Source organism: Polypterus senegalus, chromosome 4 (assembly GCF_016835505.1).
Source record: "Polypterus senegalus isolate Bchr_013 chromosome 4, ASM1683550v1, whole genome shotgun sequence".
In the NCBI taxonomy this organism is placed as follows: Eukaryota; Metazoa; Chordata; class Cladistia; order Polypteriformes; family Polypteridae; genus Polypterus; species Polypterus senegalus.
In genome coordinates, this window is record NC_053157.1 from 5,840,084 (window position 1) to 5,864,521 (window position 24,438).

At 43.7% G+C, this 24,438-nt stretch overlaps 1 protein-coding gene across 1 annotated transcript in view; it reads right to left on the minus strand.

The window, feature by feature from the left end:
• Positions 1-24,438, minus strand: part of LOC120527109 (hedgehog interacting protein) — a 215,047-nt gene that overhangs the window by 136,317 nt on the left and 54,292 nt on the right. The window contains exon 4 of the mRNA XM_039750200.1: positions 22,144-22,345. Within this exon, the coding sequence (XP_039606134.1) occupies positions 22,144-22,345 (202 nt within the window). The remainder of the gene's footprint in view (positions 1-22,143; positions 22,346-24,438) is intronic.

Consider the following 24,438-nt stretch of genomic DNA (forward strand, 5'->3'; position numbering starts at 1 on the left):
GCCATTGCTGTGTCCAAACATTATGGGGACCTGAAATGGGGGGATAAATTAGAATAAGTGCTGGCGGGACCGAAATGCCTGGAAATCCCCTTAAATGAAAGTCTGCCGTGTGCACTTTAATCACAAAAGTGTTGGATTTGGGACTTTCAGCTGTGGAGCAGAGGGGGAGATCAAAGAAAAATGAGTCTTTGTTGCACACATTATGGAGGAGGACACGGTATAAGACCCCCTAAAAGCACCCAATACACCTCTCACAAAGTAACTGTGGTGCCATCAGCCAATGAAAGTCTCCCCTTTTGACACTGAGGCAGACCAAATCTTAATCAATACACAGTGGGAGCTGGCGCTGATTACAGGGCACTGCCACGCCCACCACAATGTGAGACCCCCGGATTGGGACCCAGGTGCAGCAGGTGACAATGCAGCACCAAACTCTAACTATTCAAAGGATGCTCCATTAACAGAACCCGATTGACCTCGTTGGCGCCAGCCCCAGGCGTGACTCGCAAGTCTTTATAAATACGGTGAAGCCCGAGTCAGCCTCAGTGTGACAGGTAAAGATCTGCTGGACAACGTTAAGCCCAAATAACTCTCGTGATGTTATTCTGATGCCATCTGTGATGCCCCGTACCCACCACATGCCTTGCAACAGTTCAACCAACAGGGCACCCTAACTTGAAAATTGCCCCAGGGGGCGCTGCACAATGGTAAGAAAAAAAAAAAAGATGGAAAACTCTCGAATGGCCAAGCCAGTCACCCAATTTCAATCCAACTGAGCAGGCCTTCTGTATGCTGAAGAGAAAACTTAAGGGGACAAGACCCCCAAAAAACGAGCAGGAGCTGAAGATGGCTACACTCTGACCCCTCCAAAGCTTATGCAGAATTGAGAAGACGATTTCCCTTCAGGGATTAACAAAGTAAATCAAATCAATAAATCGACTGGTCATACTGAAAATAAACCAGGCGACGTGAGAGAGACGCAGACAAGGCGTTACAAAAACAAGCAGTTAAAATTGTATTCTTTGAAACCTTTGTGTACAAGGAGTTCATGGGATTAAACTTTGAAATAACGCTGGTGTCCGTACCATTGTGTTGGGAGTTAGGGGTGCTGCAGCGCCCCCTGCTGGCTACACTATCTATTCACCTACCTGTTATTTCTGTATTTATTTATCTATTTCTAGTGTAGTACAGGGGGGTCCTCGGGTTACAACATCTCGACATACGACGTTTCAAGTTTACAACGCTCACTCCTATAAAAACGTAAAAAAAATGGAGACGTGAGTGTTTCGGTTTACGCTATTAGTGTCGTACTTACAGACTACGTGGGCAAACTAGTTTGGTTGCATGCAGAGGAAGAATACGCAGTAACGTGGCGTATGAGAGAGGAAGTTGGTGAACTAGTTTGATTGCGTGTGCAGCTTGTGTTGCTTTGTTTGGTGACGTTTTGGCCCTCATCATGGCTCCTAAACAAAAGTCAGAGTCTTCAGATGGTAGTGCTTCGAAGAAGAGGGAAGCCATCACAATGGAAGTGAAATTAGACATTGTAAAAAGATCAGAAGATTTTGACACTCATTTTTTGTCATTTTTTCTGTTACTACAGTGCAGTATATTTATTCCCTTTTCCTTTGGCTTAGTTGTGTTTTTATGTTCTATCCATCCAACCCACTAATCCTAACTACAGGGTCACAGGGGTCTGCTGGAGCTAATCCAAGCCAATACAGGGCAGGAACAAACCCTGGGCAGGGCACCAGCCCACCGCAGGGCACACACACACCAAGCACACAATAGGGACAATTTAGGATCACCAATGCACCTCACCTGCATTTCTTTGGACTGTGGGAAGAAACCCCACGCAGACACGGGGAGAACATCCAGGAAGCGAACCCGGGTCTCCTTACTGTGAGGCAGCAGCGCTACCTGCTGTGCCACCGTGCCGCCCGTTTTTACGTTCTAGATTATTATTTTGCAAATGTGTTAGGATAGGTAAGTGACTTAGGCTAGGGTGTGTTTCAACCTACACTCAAAATTCGGGTTACATCACTGTTGTAGGCACAGAACTGTGTCGTAAACCCAAGGACCCCCTGTATAGTTCTTTACCCGCCTTGCACTTGTGCTGTGTTTATGAATTAGTGCCACCGGATGCTGCAATATGGGGTATGGATGCTATGACAGTAAGGTCACTTGACTTGACTTGAGTAAGGGGACAGCGCCAGTGACTGAGGAAGGGCGAGATTTGAGCAATGATATTCCATACACGTGGCACGCCTGTCTGTCTTAAGGTTAATAATTTGATGTGACGATCAGAAGATGAAATGCAAGTCAGGAAACACGCTAAGTTCTAAAACCAGGAATTTGAGCCGATCTTTAATCAAATACAAAAAAACAAAAAAGAGTGAGTGGGTGAGAGTGCTAAGAGCCAGTGGTTAAAGTGAAAGGTGTGACCCTTATACCTCATCACGGCAAACCTCGATTACCATGGTGACAGCATAAGAACAGTATCACAAAACAAAGTGATTTCAGAAAAAGACGCAAATAAATTCCAACAGTGACAAAGTGGACGTAAAACAGAAAATTATAGCATTAAAAAAAATAAAAAATAATAATACGACTCGGAAAATAATATGACTCGGAGTCCTGCCACGTGCAAAAGTTCGCTGATGACACTGCTATGGTGGGCTGCATCAGGAGAGGGCAGGAGGAGGAGTACAGGAAGCTAATCAAAGACTTTGTTAAATGGTGTGACTCAAACCACTTACACCTTAACACCAGCAAGACCAAGGAGCTGGTGGTGGATTTTAGGAGGCCCAGACCCCTCATGGACCCCGTGATCATCAGAGGTGACTGTGCAGAGGGTGCAGACCTTTAAATATCTGGGAGTGCAGCTGGATGACAAATTGGACTGGACTGCCAATACTGATGCTCTATGTAAGAAAGCTCAGAGCAGACTATATTTTCTGAGAAGGTTGGCATCCTTCAACATCTGCAGTAAGATGCTGCAGATGTTCTACCAGACAGTTGTGGCGAGTGCCCTCTTCTACGCGGTGGTGTGCTGGGGAGGCAGCATAAAGAAGAGGGACACCTCACGCCTGGACAAACTTGTTAAGAAGGCAGGCTCCATTGTAGGATTAAAGTTGGACAGTTTAACATCTGTGGCAGAGCGACGGGCACTAAGCAAACTCCTGTCAATCATGAAGAATCCACTGCATCCACTGAACAGTGTCATCTCCAGACAGAGGAGTAGCTTCAGTGACAGACTTTTGTCACCGTCCTGCTCCACTGACAGACTGAGGAGATCGTTCCTCCCCACACTATGCGACTCTTCAATTCCACCCGGGGAGTAAATGCGAACATTAATTTTATTTTAATTCTTTTCATTTTTATTACTATTTAAATTTAATATTGTTTCTTTGTATCAGTATACTGCTGCTGGATTATGTGAATTTCCCCTTGGGATTAATAAAGTATCTATCTATCTACTTAAGTCATTATTAGAAATTAGCTGTGATGCCCATTTAAGATGGGTTGAAAACTAAAATAATCAACGTAGACCACAGGAATGTTTGCAGTGCACCATCTAATGGAATACATTTTGAAATGCATTGCATTTGTCATTCCAACAGATGGCACATCAGAAACTTTTGTAGTAATGAAGTGTATTACAATTACAAATGCAATGCATGTCTCTGTTATATGCCATTTGGTATGGGATTCTTAAAAGCAGTGTTAATGCTTGTGGTGTGCCACCTGTTGCAATGACATCTTCTATGCATTTTATTACTACAAATGTTTGTGACGCACCATCTGTTGGAATGACAGGGTCACAGTTGCCAGACAGAAAGACCGAAACTTGTCCTTTTGTTAAGGTGGGCGAACAGTGCTACCCATCTAAGACAGGTTGAAATGTAAATAATCATCCAAGACTTCAGTGTTAACTCTTTTAGGGTTGATGCTGACTTTTGTCGAAATTCTGGGGTAGAGGATGGTAATCAGCTGTAAATTTCGACAAAACCCGCCCTTACTTTTTAGTTCGACTCTCTTTGCTTGAGGGAAAGTTACGTAGCTTTGTTGATTTGACGTCGATTCCCTGCGCGTGCATAAGAAGCGAAAAGCAAACATCTGGAGATACTAAAGCATATGTGCAAAGCAAAATTCTCCATGGACGTTTTACGTATTATCGCTGAAATCGCACTCTGACTTTTCGGAGTCTGAGTTTGATGCAATTGATCTGGAGATATACATCGAAAATGAAAATGAGGTACCAGCATCAGCCTATCGGTCCCCAGCTGATCGTGGTGCTGAACACGTAGATGATACGCTTACAGCGGCGTTCGCCTAGGAGGACCACCACTTGTGATGACGAGAGGTACAAACCAGATTGCATCACACTGCGACTGCCACCGTCGCCCACCCGTTGTGCAAAGACAGAGAGGTAGCCGGCGTGCCATGCATTCCTGCTGGCCATTAAGCCGCCCCTGTGCAGCCACTGCTGCAAGAGATGCCAAACAGGCGCCAACAGCAGCCACAGCACGTAGCGACAGACATTTCATGTGGATTTATGTGTGAAACTGGTGCATTGTGGGCTTTTCAAAAAACTTTGTTTTTTGGAAAAAATATTCAGCCCTCAAAGAGTTAATGTTTATAGCGCGCCTTCCTCTGGAATGTATTTTGTAATGCATGCAGTCATCCAAGAACAGTTTGGTGACCCACAATGTCTATTCCAGCATGATGGAGCACCGGGCCATAAGGCAAAAGTGACAACTAAGTGGCTCGGGGAACAAAACATCGACATTTGGGGTCTATAGCCAGGAAACTCCCCAGACCTTTAATCCCATTGAGAACTTCTGGTCAATCCTCAAGAGGCGGGTGGACAAACAAAAAAACCATCAATTCTGATTCTGCAAGAATGGGCAGCTGCCATCAGTCAGGATTTAGCCCAGAGGCTGATTACCAGCCTGCCAGGGTGAATTTATAGAGGTCCTGATAAAGAAAGAAGGGCCAAATATGGACTTTGTGCATAAACTTCATGTTGTCAATAAAAGCCTTTGAAACTTCTGAACTGCTTGTAATTCTACTTCAGCATCCCAGAGAAACATCTGACACAAAGATCTCAAAACACTGGAGCAGCAAACTGTGAAAATCAACACTTGGGTCATTCTTAAAACTTTTGACCACGACTGTAACGCCAGGAGGTAAAGCGAGTGCTCGAAGTGCACCTGTACAGTACGTCAATACCGTTTGTGCCTTATCAATCAATCAACCTTTATTTATATAGCACATATTCATACAAAAAAATGTAGCTCAAAGTGCTTTACAAAATGAATAGAAAAATAGAAGACACAATAAAAAATAAACATAAGTCAACATTAATTAGCATTAGAATAAGTAAGGTCCGATGGCCAGGGTGGACAGAAAAACAAAAAACTCCAAAAGCTGGAGAAAAAAAATAAAATCTGTAGGGGTTCCAGACCACGAGACCACCCAGTCCCCTCTGGGCAATCTACCTAACATAAGTCAAACAGTCCTCTTTGTATTTAGGGTTTTCATGGAAGGACCTGATGATGGTGGTCACGTAGACTTCTGGCTTTCCATCAATGTTGGTACATCATGATGCTTTGAGTAGGTGGTGGTGGTGTATGTGTACCAAGTATGTGGAGCAGTGCCTACCCACAATTCTGAGCACCTTAGCAGCTCTTATTTATAACAACAATATGCTTGATCGCACCTCCAAGGGGTACCCCATTCTCGCTGGGTTTTTATATAAATTGTGGATATCATGGCATACTAATAGTTGATATACAGTACATGTCACAGTGTGAACCCACAGTTCTGAGCACATTAGCACAATATGTCCGTTTGCACCCCCCATTCCCCACAAAATTCGGTAAAAAATATGCATGTCAGTAATCCTCCAGGCCTCCAAAAGGATAGTTTATCAAACAATAAGGAGTACCGGCAGAATTTTTAGTCTAATCCCAAGGACTCAAATGACAGAATTTTACAGACATGTCGATCCGCACGGGGCAAGTTTACACTGGGGTTATTTTTTAATGCCCCTAACTAGAGGGTAAAAGGCTCGGTTATCTTTACTGAGATGTTGTGGTAAAGTGAGATCACCATTTTAAATAAATAATCGAAGTAGGTCCCCGGGACGTGATGTGGGCGGTCCCACGCTTAAGTACACAGGTGTGAAATCGCTCGTGGTCGTAACGGATGCTGGGAGCTGCTAGTCGCCATACATCTCATTTTTACAAAGGGGAAGTGCGAGTGTGAGATGGAGGGGAAGAAGAAGGAGAACGAAGGTTAGTCAAGGCAGAAGGTGAAAGAGCCAGTGCGGGAGTGAGCGAGCGGGTGAAGGCTCGTTGGAGAGAAGGCAAGCAGCTGAAAGAAGAGCCCCTGTAAGGAGTGTACGGCCGACACTCGGGGGCAGTCAGAATGGGTCTCTCCCGCTGGGCTATGTTGGGGAGCGCGAGTGAGCAGGGGCCTCATGTATGAGCAGTGCGTACGAACGTTTCCATCATCAAATCACGATGTATAAAACCTAAACCTGGTGTTAAGACACGCACATTTTCACGGTAGCTCAAACCCTGGCGTACGCAAGTTCTGCGCTCGGTTTTGCAAACTGGAAGCACCCAGTGTCAGAGCAGTGCTTTTGTTCCAGTGTGGTTTCCCTTTCTTTTTTAGATCCACATCCCTGACGTGGCTTTATCATATACACTGAAATTAATTAATTAATATTGTTTATTAGTTTAAGGCATCTGATTCTAATCAACCTGTAACAATATAATGGTCCACAGAATGGCCAAACTACTTCAAATACAGTGGTACCTCAGTATACGTCCTTAATCCATTCCAGATCCTTTGACGTATACCAAACGAATTTTTCCCATAAGAAATAAAGGGAAAATGATTAATGTGTTCCCATGAAAAAAAATTCCTGTTGTTATTGGCATATTATACATTGATGGGGTTGTATAAAATAATTTAAACACTGCTTAATACTAAAATACATAAATACAAAAGCAATTAGATGAAATAAATGAAAATTGAACCTCAATTTACTTTCTAATAACGTCTTTGTTTTTCACAATCGTAGATGCCGTCGTTCTCAGCATACGGTATGCAGCAGCCAAGTCCCGGATACGCATGCCACCGTCATACTTTTCAAAAATCAATTCAAATTTACGCGAAAAAACACAAAATCACATGAAAATTCACAAAGAGTTATAGCGCGGGTTGTTCACCGAATGCTAGAAACTGGCGTACTGATGCTCGTGGGCAGTTGTGGCTTTGTACAAGGGTAGTGCGCAGTGTTCTAGACATGCAAGTTGTATTCCAAACAAAAGTTGTATGCCAAGCAAAATTTTTTGCGTCCTAACATGACGTATACCAAGTTGGACTTATACCAAAGCGGACGTATACCGAGGTACTACTGTACCATAGCTGCTTTAGTGTTGTTACTCTCACTGCACCTTCTCCTTTCAGCTGCTCCCGTTACTCTCCCGTTTTACTCTCAATGCACCACTCAGGGCATTTATATCACTGTATCTGAGTGTGAATCACAACTGTACAGCAGCTTAATGGAAAGAGAATTATCGGGATACAGCATCAAGCACACACTGCCTCAGCCTTGCTGTCTATTTGAACTGCCCCCATACGGCAAATGCTTCAGGGCCTTTCCTGTACGGACCTCGTGGTTCAGAAACAGTTTCATCCCAAGAGCTCTAAACACACTCAATCAGTCCATCAAGTGCATCTTGTAGAACTGTCTGTACTTAAGTTCAATCACCTCACTGTAAACGTGCGATACAGTTATAATATTACACAACCTGCGCCACTTTAAAAAGTAGCGTATTTACATATGATGACGATATCATTTTAAAGATAAAATGCGGCAAAATATGTTTATTATATTATACAGATAAAACGTTAACATCATTTAAATAATCTTTATTGTTAATAATTAAACGTGTGAGGACACAGTGGACAGCGGTAACGACGAGCTGGAGCTCCGTTCACGGATTGTTCCTACCTCGCGCTGTATTCTTGCTGGTGCCGACATGACACTGGAAGGATAGATGGATGAAATAATTAAACATGTACTAACTACAAAGATATTTCAATGTTCCTTTAAAGTTTTGAAGAATCGGCGTTCTAAGCTTACAGATGGCTTAACGTCTATTACAGAGCTGATTTGTGTAGATTGGGTATTTGGAGAAAGAAAAGGAAGGACAGGAATTGGAGGTGAGTACGTTTGAGAAAGACAGGACTGCTGCAGTAAATTATCTCATCGAAGGTCACGCACGGCGCAGCAAGCATCTTGCGTGAGACATGAAGAACCACTGCGCCACCTTGTCCCCATGTTTAATAACGTGCTTTAACTCCTATCATCATGAAAATGATATCACGTATACATCTCAATATTTAAATTATTCAGAGAGCTGTAATATCAGAAATGTCATGGATTCTGTGTCCAGCCAGAGGAAGAGAAAGCCGGTTTAAAAAGCACATAGTGATTCACACACATAGAGCACATAGAAGATCAAATACAAAACAAAGCGTGTAACGTGCTACTTTAGTTACGATGGGATTTGAGAAACGAGTAAATTAAATGATTTTATGATGAAGTTTATGATGTTCTACTTTAATGACAAAATAAACTACGTGACTAAAGTGGAAATTTTAAGATTAAATTTGACATTTCGTGTTTTTTTCCCCCACTGTGTACCCCAATAAGCTTTCATGTGACACTCAGACAGTGGGCTACGACTTGTCTTTTCACGGCGACTTTGATATCTGACAACTTCTTTTTTATTTCGAGCACTGTGCGACTTTGTAAACTTGAGCTTTGGAGTTTCTCCGCTACTCTATGTCACTCGATCAGCTTCCTTTTGTTGTTTATATCACTGTTTAAACCAACAAATTGTATGTTTTTCTTTGCCTCCACTTGGTATTTGCTGAAATTCTTCAATTTTCCCACCGTGCATCTGCCATTGCCTTTTCACCAAACGCTGATTTTAAGGGCTATTTATATTGATTTGCATATTCAAAGAGGCGTAATTCTGGGAGGAGATAGGGCGGGACAGCAGGTGTGTGCACGTGTGTTAATTTCCACACTGACCAGGATTTATGGAGCAGAAGAACGTAGAAGTTGGCATACGCACAGATTTGTGCTTCTGGATTTTTTTGTGCGTACGCACATTTCTGCTGTTGTCCGTACGCCATGTTACAGTGTGAGTTCTACGCACAGCGTTATGCATGAGGCCCCCAGGAGTTTGGATGGCTCACTTTGGGGGGTGTGTGGTTAGCACCCATGTGAGTGCCTTTGTGAACACCCTGGTCGTTCAGGGCCCGAGTCTTGGTCTGTACATAGGCAGGGGACGTATGGCAGCCAAACCTGATGAAGGTCAGTGGCGTCTGCTGATAGGGCAACTCCTCCATTGCGACAAAAGAAGACACCGGGTTTTTTTCCCAAAAAACATGATCGTTCCTACCAGTGGATTTGAACCTCGTTTTAATGGGATTTATCTGGATTATTTTAACCTCCACTTTTTCACACGGATTTATGAATTTATTTATTTATGGTCTGTTTTAAAATACTGCAGTATTTATTTGGACACCGTTTGCTGCACACTTTGCTTTGTGTGGCGTCCTCATTGCACAGCTCATCCCAGTCATGACTGTTAATGGTGTCAGGTTCAAGAGGCTCTCCAAATGAGAAGAGGGAGCAAGGAGCCGGACCCTCACCGTCACAGATGTCAGTGGGCAGTCTGGTTTTCCCAGCATCAGAGAGAGAGTAACCTAACAGGAAGCACACGGGTGCAATCTGCCTGTCGAGTTCACTATCGAGTGATAGGTTTCTGCTGATGATGGAGCCCAGGTAAGTGAAGTGCTCGGTGGGCCATCAGTGCTAATCGAGGGTGGGGCAGGGACATCCTGGCCCATGACGTTGATCCTCTTGATGCCCATAGTCAGCACAAACTCCCGGCAGTTAAAAGTGAAAACGGCCGCCTCAGAGTATTAGCTCAGGGCCACATCATCAGCAAACAGCAATTCTCTATTGAGGATCGCACAAATCTTGGTCTTTGTCCTGCGGCAAACGAAGTTGAACAGCTTCCCGTTTTTCCGGTTTGTAGGTTGATGCCAACGACAGAGCTCTTGAATGCAAAGTTCACAATCCAGATGGTTTGTCGGGTGGTGGGTGCGGCGATGTGCTATATCAGCGTGTGCTCCCAGCCTGAGGAATATGGAGAACAAAATGCCCAACAACGGTGGTGCAAGGACACATCTGTTATCCACCGCTCAGGATTGGGAAATGTCGCAGTCGTAGCTGACCACGCCCTGCGTTTCCTCGTGTAATGGAAGGAATTATTAAGGATAAGATTGAGCAACACATGGCAAGGACAGGAGTTATTCTGAACAGTCAGCGTGGGTTCAGAAGAGGGAGGTTGTTTTTTTATGAATATGCTGGAATTCAATGAGGAGGCAACAAAAGGATACGATCAAAGTGGAGCAGATGAGATGATATATCTTGACGTTCAGAAAACATTTGATTAGGTGCCTCATGAGAGGTTGGGCGTCAAACTAAAAGGAGTGGCAGTTCAGGGTGATGTTTTTAGATGCAGAATTGGCTCAGACACAGGAAGTAGAGGGCAATGATGCGAGGAACCTCATCAAAACTGGCCGATGTTAAGAGTAGTGACCAGCAGGGGGCAGTGCTAGGGCTGCTGCTATTTTTTATATATAAAAATGATTTAGATAGGAATATAAGGAACAAGCTGGTTAAGTTTGCAGATGATACCAAGATAGGTGGATTAGCAGATAATTTGGAATCCGTTATATCATCACAGAAGGACTTGGACAGCAGACAGAATTGGGCAGATTTGTGGCAGATGAAATTTAACGTCAATAAATGTAAAGAATTACACATAGGAAGTAAAAATGTGAGGTTTGAATACACAATGGGCGGTCAGAAAATCGAAAGTACACCTCATGAGAAGGATTTAGGAGCCACAGTGGACTCTAAGCTATCGACTTCCAGACAGTGTTCAGAAGCCATTAAGAAGGCTAACAGACTGTCAGGTTATATAGCGCCTTGATGTGTGGAGTACAAGTCACAGGAGGTTCTGCTGACGCCTTATAACACACTGGGGAGGCCTCATCTGGAGTCCTGGATGCAGTTTTGGTCTCCAGGCTACAAAAAGGATATAACCTCACAAGAAAAGTTCCAGAGAAGAGCAACTGGGCAGATTCAGGGGTACAGGGGATGAGTTATGAGGAAAGATTAAAAGAGCTGAGCCTTTACAGTTTAAGCAAAAGAAGATTAAGAGGAAACATGACTGAAGCGTTTAAAATTATGAAGTGAATTAGTCCAGTGGATCGAGACGGTGACTTTAAAATGAGTTCATCAAGAATACGGGGACAGAGTTGGAAACTTGTGAAGGGGAAATTTCGCACAAACATTAGGAAGTTTTTCTTTACACAAAGAACGATAGACACTTGGAATAAGCGACCAAGTAGTGTGGTAGACAGTAAGATGTTAGGGACTTTCAAAACTCGACTTGATGTTTTCTTGGAAGAAATAAGTGGACAGGACTGGCGAGCTTTGTTGGGCTGAATGGCCTGATCTAGTCCAGAGTGTTCTAATGTTGTAATACTCAGCCATTGGGTGGCAGCTGAAACATACCGGTCAAAAGCCCGGGTCCGATTGATAACGATTTAACTCTTGTAGGGCAGATGCCGACTTTTGGTTGACAGGAGGGGTTGAGAGCTCATGTCAACAAAAGTCGACATTCAGGGTGATAATCAGCTGTAAATGGTGACAAAACTCACCGTTATGTTCAAGGTAGGCCCTTCTTTGCTTGGAGGAATGTTAGACCCATTGATTCGGCATCTAATCCCAGCGTTGTTCGTGAGTTCGTGAGGCAAGATGGCATCGACATCTCATGAGGGTGCAGAAAGCAAAATACTCAGCAGACGATGTTTCGCGCATTATCGCCGAGTCGGACTCTGACTTTTCGGACTCAGATTCTCTTGAAGGCGATTGGGAGATCGAGCAGGAGAGTGAGGAGCCGGCGTCAGCCGATCGGACCCAGCCGATGTCGCCCCAGGTGATCGGCTGCCAGCTGAGCGGGTTCGCTCATCTGACACACATGGGGGCCATCGCATGCGTGAGGTTGCACTGACAAATGGCTTGTAACAAAGGCGCTATATGTGCACCTGACCCGACACAGACAGACACACTTACAAAACAAATAAATGTTTTTATTTCTTTTTCTTTCGCCTGTGGGCAACGCCTTCCCCATTCCCACAGGCACAACACAGTCCCACAAACACTTTCTCTTCCACTCCTTCCATAAAAGGAGCCAGCAACCACCAGTCTGGGAGCCAGTGTCGGCAGGAGGGAGACAAAGCTTGCCGGAGAGGAGTGGAGGAGACAGCGTTTGTGTGCCAGGTGTGGCAGAAGAACCGCCCACATGGGCTCAGGAACCACTGCAGCGCCCCCCTGGTGGTGGCCACGGACCCCAACAGGCTTGAGTTCTAAAATCCCATGCCTGTGTCCCCGATGCAACCCAGAGGGGCTGCCATCTAGCGTTTCGGGGTAGGTACTGTCCTGACCAGGCTTGCTCCCCTTGTCCATACAATGAAGAGGCGTCCCGGCCGGATAAGAACCCTGGCCATCTATGTTGTTCAAGCAGGTAAACAGTGACAGCACCACGACTGCGGCAGATTTCCAAAAGAAGGTGGTCGATGACTTTGCTGGTGGACTATGGTGCAGTATTTTTTTTGCAAAGCGAGGAAGGCCATCACAAAGAGCAGTGCCATACAGGCGTGACTTTCCTGCAACATATGAGGACAAAACGTACCAACCTGATGGTGTTGTGTGCACAACAGACAGACAGAAATGGCGGCACCAGTGCAGCTCATATTGTAAGCAGTGCAATGTGGCAATGCGTGCGAGTGGCTGCTTTGAGTGTCATCATACGTCGTACGTGATACTCGTGTGGAATCACATGATATGCCGGCTCACATGACATGCAAGGCATTTGTCAAAAATACATTATTTTTGTTCTTGTTGATTGATGTGTTGAACCTTTGCTTTACGTTTTTGGAAAAATATTCAGCCCTGCGAGAAAAGAAACAAATAAATAAATAAATGAGCCCTAAAAGGGTTAATACAGGGGTCCTGGAGAACCGCAGGGGCTACAGGTTTTCCTTCCAACCCAACTGCTTAATTAGAAACCAATCCTTGCCAATCTCAGGCCTCATTTAAAATGTTAGGGCTTGTTAGGCCGGGTTTATACTTCACGCGACGTGACGCGTGCTCTACTGCTACATCAGCGGTCTGCCGTTTATACTTTAGGTAAACTCAGAAGATTCCACCAGGTGGGAGTGCAAGATATCATCTGCGAAATTACTTTGGGGAATATGCGACGCTTGAATATAAAAGCACCACCAATGCATTTGTACAGTCATATGAAAAAAGTTTGGGACCCGCTCTCAGCCTGCATAATAATTGACTCTCCTTTCAACACAAAGATCACAGTGGCATGTCTGTCATTTCCTAGGAGTACTGCGGTGTTTTCTGAACAAAGATTTTTAGTGACGCAGTATTTAGTTGTATGAAATTAAATCATATGTGACAACCTGGCTGTGCACAAATGTGGGTCCCCTTGTCATTGTGCTGATTTGAATGCCTGTCACTGCTCAGTGCTGATTACTTGGTATGATGAGCTCGTCAAGTCTTGAACTTCATAGACAGGAGTGTCCAATCACGAGTGGTCAAAGGTATTTAAGGTGGTCAATTACAAGTTGTGCTTCCTTCCCTTTGACTCTCCTCTGAAGAGTGACAGACAGCATGGGATCCTCAAAGCAACTCTCAAAAGATCTGAAAACAAAGATTGTTGAGTCTCCTGGTTTAGGGAAGGCTACAAAAGCCATCTCAGAGGTTTAAACTGTCAGTTTCAACTGTAAGGAATGGAATCAGGAAATGGAAGGCCACAGGCACAGTTGCTGTTAAACCCAGCAGGTCTGGCAGGCCAAGAAAAATCCAGGAGTGGCACATGAGGCAGGATTGTGAGAATGGTGACAGACAACCCACAGATCACCTCCAAAGACCTGCAAGAACATCTCACTGCAGATGGTGTATCTGTACATCGTTCTACAATTCAAAGAACATCTGCATGGCAGGGTGATGAGAAAGAAGCCCTTTCTGCACTCACGCCACAAACAGAGTCGCTTGTTGTATCAAATGCTCATTAAGACAAGCCAGATTCATTTTGGAACAAAGTGCTTTGGAGTGATGAGACAAAAATGGAGTTATTTGGTCAGAACAAAAAGCGCTTTGCATGGCAGGAGAAGAACACCACATTCCAAGAAAAACACCTGCTACCTCCTGTCAAATTTGGTGGAGGTCCCATCATGCTGTGGGGCTGTGTGGCCAGTTCAGGGACTGGGGCCCTTGTTAAAGTCGAGGGTCGGATGAATTCAACCCAATATCAACAAATTCTTCAGGATAATGTTCAAGCATCAGTCACAAAGTTGAAGTTACACAGAGGTTGGATATTCCAACAAGACAAGGACCCAAAACACAGTTTGAAATCTACAAAGGCATTCATGCAGAGGGAGAAGTACAATGTTCTGGAATGGCCGTCACAGTCCCCTGACTTGAATATCATCGACAATCTATGGGATGATTTGAAGCAGGCTGTCCATCAAATTGAACTGAACTGGAGAGATTTGGTATGAAGAATGGTCAGAAATACCTCCATCCAGAGTCCAGACACTCATTACAGGCTACAGGAGGACAGCGTCTGAGGCTCAAAGGAGCAAAAGGAGGCTCAGCTGAGTATTGATGTCAGATCTCTGTTGGGTGCCCACATTTATACACCTGTCTAATTTTGTTATGATGCATATTTTCTGTTAATCCAATAAACTTCATGTCACTGCTGACATCCTACTGTTTCCATAAGACATGTCGTATATTAAAAGGAAGTTGCTACTTTGAAAGCTCAGCCAATGAGAAACAAAAATCCAAAGAATTAAGAGGGGTTCCCAAACTTTTTCACATGACTATATGTCGGCATTTTGCTTTACCACATCGAAACCGTTCATCAAACATCGAGATGCGCAGATCGATCTACAAAGTGGCGACCGTAAACAGAGACATTCACATTGTGCCCCCCGACTTTTTGCTGGCAATGAAACTCACGCACATGTCATGCTGATTCCTGCTGGGATGAACGCTGGGAATGTGTGGCACCAATGACGTGTGTGCGTATGCGTTCTGAGTGTGACCTATAATATTTATATTATATATATATATATATATAAGATATCTTATATATATATATGATGCTTCTAAGAGAAATCCTTTGGAAATCCCTCTTCAAGGACAGGTACGTCTTTGAAAACATTCCATAGTCCACCTTCATCGCCCAGAAAGGGTTGACAGTATAACCCCTTCCTAAAAGGGGTATAGTCCATTAGTCACTGGGTTGGCTTCCTGATTAGACTTGGAAGATGTCATCAAACGACTTTTCCAATCGGAAGGCAAGAAAAGTGGATTTTCGTCTCTGAACCAGGAAACCGGTAAGAGATTTCACGCTTATACCTCTACATTAACTTCACACTTCCTGGCAAAACGCTGAAACGCACATTTTATGTGTAGCCCGTAAACATGTCCGAATATTAATGCACAAAATCATCATAACCAGCTGGCGTGACGTCAACGTGAGTTATGACTTTGACATCCTGCATATCGAGACTCAGGACTCAAGTCCTTTTCTAGAAGCAGCCCTGGTAATTTCCGCATGACACACCGCATCGCATTTCGCACTGTCGTGGTATTGTCATGAATTATGAATTGCACTTTTTTTTTTTAAATAGATTATATTGTTATATAGGGCGGCACGGTGGCACACGCAGTAGAGAGACCCGGGTTCGCTTTCTAGTTCCTCCCTGCGTGGAGTCTACATGTTCTCCCCGTGTCTGCGTGGGTTTCCTCCCACAGTTCAAAGACATGCAGGTCAGGTGTATTGCCGATCCTAAAGTGTCCTTAGTGTGTGTGCTTAGTGTGTGTGTGCCCTGTGGAGGGCTGGCGCCTGCCTTGCACCCTATGTTGGCTGGGATTGGCTCCAGCAGACCCCCTCATGACCCTGTGTTAGGATATAGTGGGTTGGAAAATGACTGACTGACAGACAGACATCGTTATATTTTGATAAAGTCTGCGTGTTATCTTGCAAAAAATTTAGCAGAATACTGTAATGAGAAAATCTGGCATTTCTTAACATCATTTTTAATTAAATTCATGCGCAAGTTTATAGAGTCCACATATTCTGGTGACAGCGTTTGACGTAACTGGCCCCTTGCGTGGGGTTGGTCAGCACTGGGCACCCACCATGCCCACCCCTAAGGCCGCCTCTGCTCTCATCCATTTCACTATGAATCGTTTTGGTGTGTCTTCTTGGCCATCAATGTGGGGGCAGGTGCCCAGCAAACCCTAAAACCCGCTCAACATCATTGCACTTTCCACTAGCGGCATATAAAGAGGCCACCTGTCTTATTGTGAAGTGGGGTATGCCCTCTCCAATGACCCAGAGAGACGGGTTCAAATGATCCCGTTTCACAAAGCACTTTGCCTTTGCTGTTCCCATTCCCGCCGTACAAGCCGACCAGAGGAGCACTCGGCTCGCTTGGCATGTGTTTTCTTTTAATACTCGAGCGCCGCGGAATGAATGGCCTGCCGAAAACGCTGTACAAATCTCTTGTTTATTGCAGTGTCAGACCGTAATTACGACACCAAAGAAAAACATTGTTGAACTGGGAAGAAAAATAAAACAGGGATTAAGAGGCTCTGTGTGTGGGACAGCCCTGCAGCCTCAGAATTGACAGGCAGCCTCGTGGAAAAATGAGCTGGCGCTCCAAACTGCGTAGCCTGCGTCTCGTAATGGCGTGGTATGAGGCATACAATTTCAAGGAACACCCACAATGAAAACGATTCTTTCCAACTCGAGCATTGTTTTGGAAGAAGGGAGGTTAATTGGCACCGAGGGATTCTACCGAAGGAAGCACAGAACACTGCAACTTAAACATGTGCGTGTAAAATGATAAAACATTATCTTCTTTTCCTGCTCTGCTCCTCAACTCCTGGGGCAAAAAAAAAAAAGTAAAAAAAATGAGGATGTCCTGTTGATCAGTCCCGACTCGGAATAAACAGGCAGCCCCATGTCCGCGCACCCCACTGGGACGTTACCCAGTTACAAGCTACGGTACGGCTACCATCTCAAAATAAGACTCTGGGGACACTCGGGTTTAAGCTTCTTCTAATTGTCGTAATGGTTATTTTATCTGCAAACAATTACCCTTAATGATGATAAGATGCAGAGCCTGCCCCGGTGGAGCTGTTGAATGTCCTTTCCGCCATCCTGCTAGCATCTTTGTAATGGCTCCAACTTGAGGCATGTGTACTGCATAAACTTCCTGCCAAAATACGTTCCCATCCTCCAGACACAATGTAAACAACACGTCCGATAAATGAGCTCTACATCCACTCCCGAGTGTCTGCTGCTTATGAGAAGGGGGCCATTTATTAATTAGAGAATGAACCCTTGATCCCTGCCCGGGGTTTGTCTCCTGCCTTGCGCCCGGTGTTGGCTGGGATTGGCTCCAGCAGACCCCCGTGACTCTGTAGTTAGGATATAGCGGGTTGGATAATGGATGGATGGATGGATGGATGGATCCTTGATCATATATACGTATATGTAAAATATCTAATACCCCTCGTATGAACCCCATAACTCAAAGTTTAGAACCTGTGTCTATGAAAAGTCTGAGGAGTGAAGGGTGAACGTGTGCAATGTGTAGCTTGAACACCCACATTGGAATGAAGCAATCCAAATGAAAGGTAAAGTACCACTTCCGGGTAACGGAAATAGCCCAAAAGGTGATAGAAATCTACGTTTTGTACCTCACACTTGCATGCAAAATTTGGTTGACCAAAGTGAAAGCGTACTCAGGTTATCGTGTTTATACAGACATACACAGACAGACAGACAGAGACAGACACACAGACATAATTCCAAAAATGGTATTTTCGTTCTCTGGGAGGTCTAAAATACATAGAACTTTTGGACGATTACCACACTTTCCCTATAATGCGTACACGAGAAAGTCAGGGAGATCTAAAACGAGATTCATCAAAATCTTGAAATGGAATTTTTGGATGATTAAAACACTCTTCCTATACTTTATACACACACACACACACACACACACACACACACACAAAATTCCAAAAATGGTATTTTTGGACTCAAGGAGGTCTAAAATGTAGAGATTCATTAAAATCGACATCTAATTTTTGGACAATTTCAATACTCTTCTTATAATTTGTATATGAGAAAGTCAGGGAGGTCTAAAATGTCGAGAATAATTAAAACCTAGACATCGACTTTTTGGACAATTCCAGTACTCTTTTTATACTTTGTATATGAGAAAGTTGGGAAGGTCTAAAATGTTGAGATTCATCAAAATCTTGACATGGAATTTTTGGAGGATTCCAATACTTTTCCTATACTTCGTATATACACACACACATACACACACACACACAGACATAATTCCAAAAATGGTATATTCGGACTCAGTGAGGTCTAAGATGTCGAGATTCATTAAAATCTGGACATCTAATTTTTGGACAATTCCAATACTTTTCCTATAATTTGTATATGAGAAAGTCAGGGAGGTCTAAAATGTTGAGATTCATCAAAATCTTGACATGGAATTTTTGGAGGATTCCAATACTTTTCCTATACTTTGTATACACACACACACACACAAATTCCAAAAATGGTATATTCGGACTCAGTGAGGTCTAAGATGTCGAGATTCATTAAAATCTCGACATCGAATATTTGGACAATTCCAATACATTTCCTATACTTCAAACACAGGAAAGTAAAAAAGAGATCTCCATAATGTTTTTAGTGTTACCTACACAATAATGAGATCAGAAAGAAATAAAACGTCTCCCACTTCTCAGATTTTTCTCTTGAGAAAAGAAAGCCCCTGTGGTCTCATAAGGGTCTTCCCTTGAACTTCAGCAGAGATCTCAGCAAAGTCGCACACGATGGGCTCAGGTTCTCAAAGTAGTGTCTTGACATTTATTTTTTTTTTTTTACAATTTGAAAGTATTTACATTGTGTGCTCATTGTGGTGAGATGTATGGACAGTTGTTTGTGGTGAATAAACACTTTACTTTGATTACAAAACTGTGGATCTCACTTCTGAATAATAAGATTTGTTCCCTTGATTTATATTTCTGTGCTTCAATTATATTAAACTCATTCTGGAAGATGAGGCAGATTGGTTAAGACTTTGGACTTACTAATGTTATGAGTTCAAATCCCACTGCTGACACCATTTGTCACTTCAGCTGCCTGTGCTCCAATCAGAAGAGAAAAAGAAATGCAACCAATTGTAGCTCAAATGTTAGATGTCACCTCAGATAAAGGCATCAGTCAAATAATAAGCAAAAAAATATGAATTCTTGTAAGACAAAGGCAGAATTGAAGGGAAGGTTATGAATACAACCAAATACAGGGGGATCCTCAAAGAAAACCTGCTCCAGAGAGGATGCCACCTCATCGTTGGGGCAACGGTTCTCCTTGACTCTAAATGTTCTGCCAAGGCAACACTGGAGTGGCTCTGGGACAAGCCGCTGGATGTCCTTGAGTGGCCCGGCCAAAATCCCAGACCTAAACTCCATAGGACATGTTCGGACTATTGAGATCCCATCTAATGGACCTTGAGAGGATCTGCCAGGAAGAATGGGATAAACTGCCCAAATCCAGGTGGGCAAAGCTTGTAGAGACAAGAAAGACTCAGAGCTGGAACTGCTTCTAAATGGGTTTCTACAAAGTACTGGACGAAGGCTCTGAATACTTCAGTGAAGGAGAGGGTTCCATTTTTGAATTTTAATATATTTGTAAACCTTTCTGATCACATACCTTCACTTTGTCCTCGAAATTTACAAATTTAGTGTGCAGGAAAAGTGTACAGAAGGTGAAAGGGTCTGAGAAGATAGATAGATAGATATCTATCTATCATATAGTGCTTTTCACTTCTATCTATCATATAGTGCCTTTCAATTCTATCTATCATATAGTGCTTTTCACTTCTATCTATCATATAGTGCCTTTCAATTCTATCTATCTATCTATCTATATATCATATAGTGCCTTTCACTTCTATCTATCATATAGTGCCTTTCATATCTATAAGTCAATCTAATATATAGTGCCTTTCACATTATCTATCTAATATATAGATGGATAGTGTGGCAGATGACTGGGAACCTTGCCACACCAGGATGCCCCTGTGAAAAAAGGACCGGAGGAGAAGACATATTTGGAACCATACCTTCCCCGGAACAAGAGAGGGTGACACCCCCTGGATTGCATCGGGACCACGGGCTTACAGCTTGGAAGCTCAGCCCTATTGGGACCTGTGGTCACCACCAGGGGGCACTTGGATGATTCCTGAGCCCTAGACTGCAGCCCTTCTGCTGCACCAGGAAGTGCGGCTGGAAGAGAATCATGAGCACCTGGAATACTTCGGACCTAAAATAGCCAGAGTCGGGAGGCTGAGGATGAAGCTTGCTTGGAGGAGTGGAGGAGAGAAAAGGAAAAGAGAAAACTGTATTGGGATTGTACTGGACTGTGTTTGACGTGTGGGGACAGGGAAGGCGTTTCCCACAAGGAAAATAAAATAAAAGTTGTGTGTGTTTTGAACTTGGGCATCCTGCGTCTGTCTGTGTTGGGTAGGGTGGCTGGCACAGCCCCTGTTGGTGAAACAATAGATACATAGAAAGGCACTATATAATAGATAGATAGATAGAGATAGATAGATAATATGAAAGGCACTGTATAATAGACAAACATGCAGAATAATAAAGGGCTCTTCTTAATCAATCAATAATAATAATCCATGACAGAAAGAAGTGCTCTTCACTGGAGCTAAAAACCAGCAATCAATAAATCCAACAATAAATCTCAGCACATGTCGAGTTCCCTCGACCTCCGTCAGCCCAAACCATCTTTCTGTCTTCCATCCCCACTCGGCTCCCCCTTTGGATCTTGCAGTCAGGTGGAGACCCAACAGCTGTTGCCCCCACTCTCTGTGTCCTACGCCCAAAGCCCAACACCATTGGCGTCTGCATATCCTCGGAGTACTCAGTCGCTCGCCGCTCCTCCATGGTGCTCAGCGTGAGTCACCTGCCCTTGAAGCATCACTCGTCTCACTAATGACTGCTCTGCCTCGGTTTCTCTAGAGTGGTGGCTCACACCCCTTGATTCTGCCTTTCCTTTCCTTTCCTCATTTTGTTTCCCTTCTCCTTCTGCTCAGGCTCTCCCCTTAAACTCCCGTGGATGTGACGCTCAAATTGCAATCCACTTGCCAAGTGCCGATGTGGGGCAGCAGACCAAATTAAACAATCAGCTGGGCACCACACCCAATACCCTGTGTCTGCCCAGCTCCTCCGCCGCGCACGGACCCACAGAGCCCGAGTCGACCTGTTTTTAAAGAAGAAACCTGCCAGTGGTCTTCCCGGACCTCAACGTGTTTCGCCACAAGCAGACAGGAGGATCCAGTGGGTTGCAGCATTCATTTTGTGGGCAAGTAGGCGAGTTGTGGTGACCGCTCATAAACTGTTCAAGGTGGGGCACTGATCAGGGCGGCAAACTGGAATGAGGGGGCTTTGTTACTGTGTCCTGAATAGAAGTCCGATGGAATAGCGTGAGCGGATTTGTTTGGATTTTAAAAGAATTTATTTATTTGTGGGTACACCCGAGGAGACGCTTTTGTTTCAATGGCACGATTTTAAAGAAGGCGTATGTAATGAATTATTTATGAATGATTTTGGACACTTTAATAAAACGTTTCCTGTCTCCTCACTCACCCTGGTCCATCTCGGTCGAGTAGAGGGTGGTGCCGATGCCCGCGGGCACCTGGGCATCACATTAAGCAACTTGGAATACAATGGAAAGGAAAGCCGAGAGGGTGAAGAAATTATGATCTTACATCCCCGTCTCTCTTTAAAGACCCTTAACACGTAAAACATATTTTTAATAACGTTTGGCTTTCTACCTTGAGGCCACTTTGAACGATCTTGTGGATGTCCAGGAAAGGTTCCTTGATCAGCTCCATTCTGGGAGTTAAAATTTTCACGAGACCCTCTTTCTCCAGGATGAAGAGCCGCTGTGATCCGTCCCCGCAGTTCACGATCCCGACAGGTTGCCTCAGGCCTCGTAGGATTTCCTGTGCGCAGTAGCAATTCTGCTTGTGCTTCCTAAAGAGAAAAGGACGCATATATTGTTATTAGAGCAAAGGAAATGAAAAGCTGGATCTCATCACGCAAATAACGTGCTGCGCCTCATAACACACCGTGCACAGCCCAGCCAGAGTCAAACTGAGTGGCCCGGGTGACAGACGGCCTGGAGAAGCCAACGTCGCGGCCTTGTGGTTATTTTTACTAGGATTCTGGTGTCATCTATTATCTCATACGCAGTGCACTTCAGTTCAGTAATTTATAGTTACAATAAAAATATCATGTAATTAACATCAGGATACTTTCAATTAAGGATAAGTGACAGGATAAAAATAACACTCAGTGGAACAGCCCATAATTTCCTTCTTGTTGTTCTTTCTGTATTTTTTTTAACATTGTGCAGAAGAAGCAGCTCTGATGTGGTTTAGCTGGGAGGTCTGCTAAGCTGTCAGACAGACCTTCACAAAAATCTCTAAGTGGCAGCCGTTAAAGCGAGCCTGGCGCAACACTCCGAGGAGTTTGAGGGGTGTGCAGGCACTGCCAACTTCAACGGATTGAGTCCACTGGGGTCGCAAATTACAACTTCTTCAATCCATTTCAGGGTGGCGAGGGACACAGATTGGGCCAAAGGCTTGAAACAGGCCTGGAAAGGACTCTAGTCCAGGGTGGGACCGACTTCATATTGAGACCCACGGCAAGAAGGATTTCTGGGCCTCTCAACCCAGCACAGACCTCCAACAAGTCATATTAGAGATTTCATTTAAATGTTTTTGAAATCCACCTTAATAAAAGGACATGTGCCTGTCTGGTAGCTATGTCTCGGTTATTCCAACAGATGGTGCATCACAAACATTAACACTGCTTTTCCGAATCCCATAGCAAATGGCATATAACAGTGACATAATGCACTGCATTTGTCATTCCAACAGAGGCCTCAATGCAAACATTTCTAGCAATAAAATGCATTATATTTGTCATTCCAACAGTTGACATATCATCACTTTTTCGAATTCCATATCAAATGGCATATAACAGACATATGCACTGCATTTGCCATTACAACACAGGGCTCATCATGGACATTTCTAGTAATAAAATGCATTCCATTTCTAATTCCAACAAATGGCACTTCACATACATTAACACTGCTTTTATGAATCCCATACCAAATGGCATAAAATGGGTCTTATGCATTACATTTTTCATTCCAACAAATGGTGCATCACAAAAACACTGCTTTAACAAACCCCATACCAAATGGCATACAACAGAGACATATGGCACTGCATTTGTCATTACAACACAGGGCTCGTTGCCTACATTTCTAGTAATAAAATGCTTTCCCTTCCTCATTCTAACAGTTGGCGCATCACATACATTAACACTGATTTTATGAATCCCATACCAAATGGCATAAAATGGGACATATGCATCACATTTTGCATTCCAACAAATGACGCATCACAAACATTAATACTGCTTTAACAAATCCCATACCAAATGGCATATAACATAGACATAATGCACTACATTTGTCATTCTAAGAGAGGGTTCATCGCAAACATTACTAGCATTAAAATACATTGCATTTGTCATTCCAACAGATGGCACATCATCGCCTTTTTCAAATTCGATATCAAATGGCATATACCAGAGACATATACATTACATTGGCATTTCAACAGATGGTGCATTGCAAACATTAATGCTGCTTTCACAAATCTCATACAAAATGGCATATAACAGAGGCATAGTTATTCCATGGTGCACTGTAAATGTTAATACTGATGTTTATTTACGTTGATTACTTAGATTTCAACCCATCTTAGATATGTACCACAAGTAGCCCACCTTAATAAAAAGGACAAGTATAGGTGTGTCTGTCTGGTTCCTATGTCCCTGTCTTTCCAACAGATGGTGCATTGCAAGCTTTTGTAATAATTAAAGGCTGCATTGTGTATTCTGCCAGCTTTCTCTCATGGCCCGTAGCACTTCTGTGGGATTGTATTAGACACTCCTCACATGTATCAATGAGACCTGAGCGCCCATGACCCTGTTGCTGGTTCACCGGTCATCCTTCCTTAGACCTCTTTTGGTAGGTGCTAACCACTACA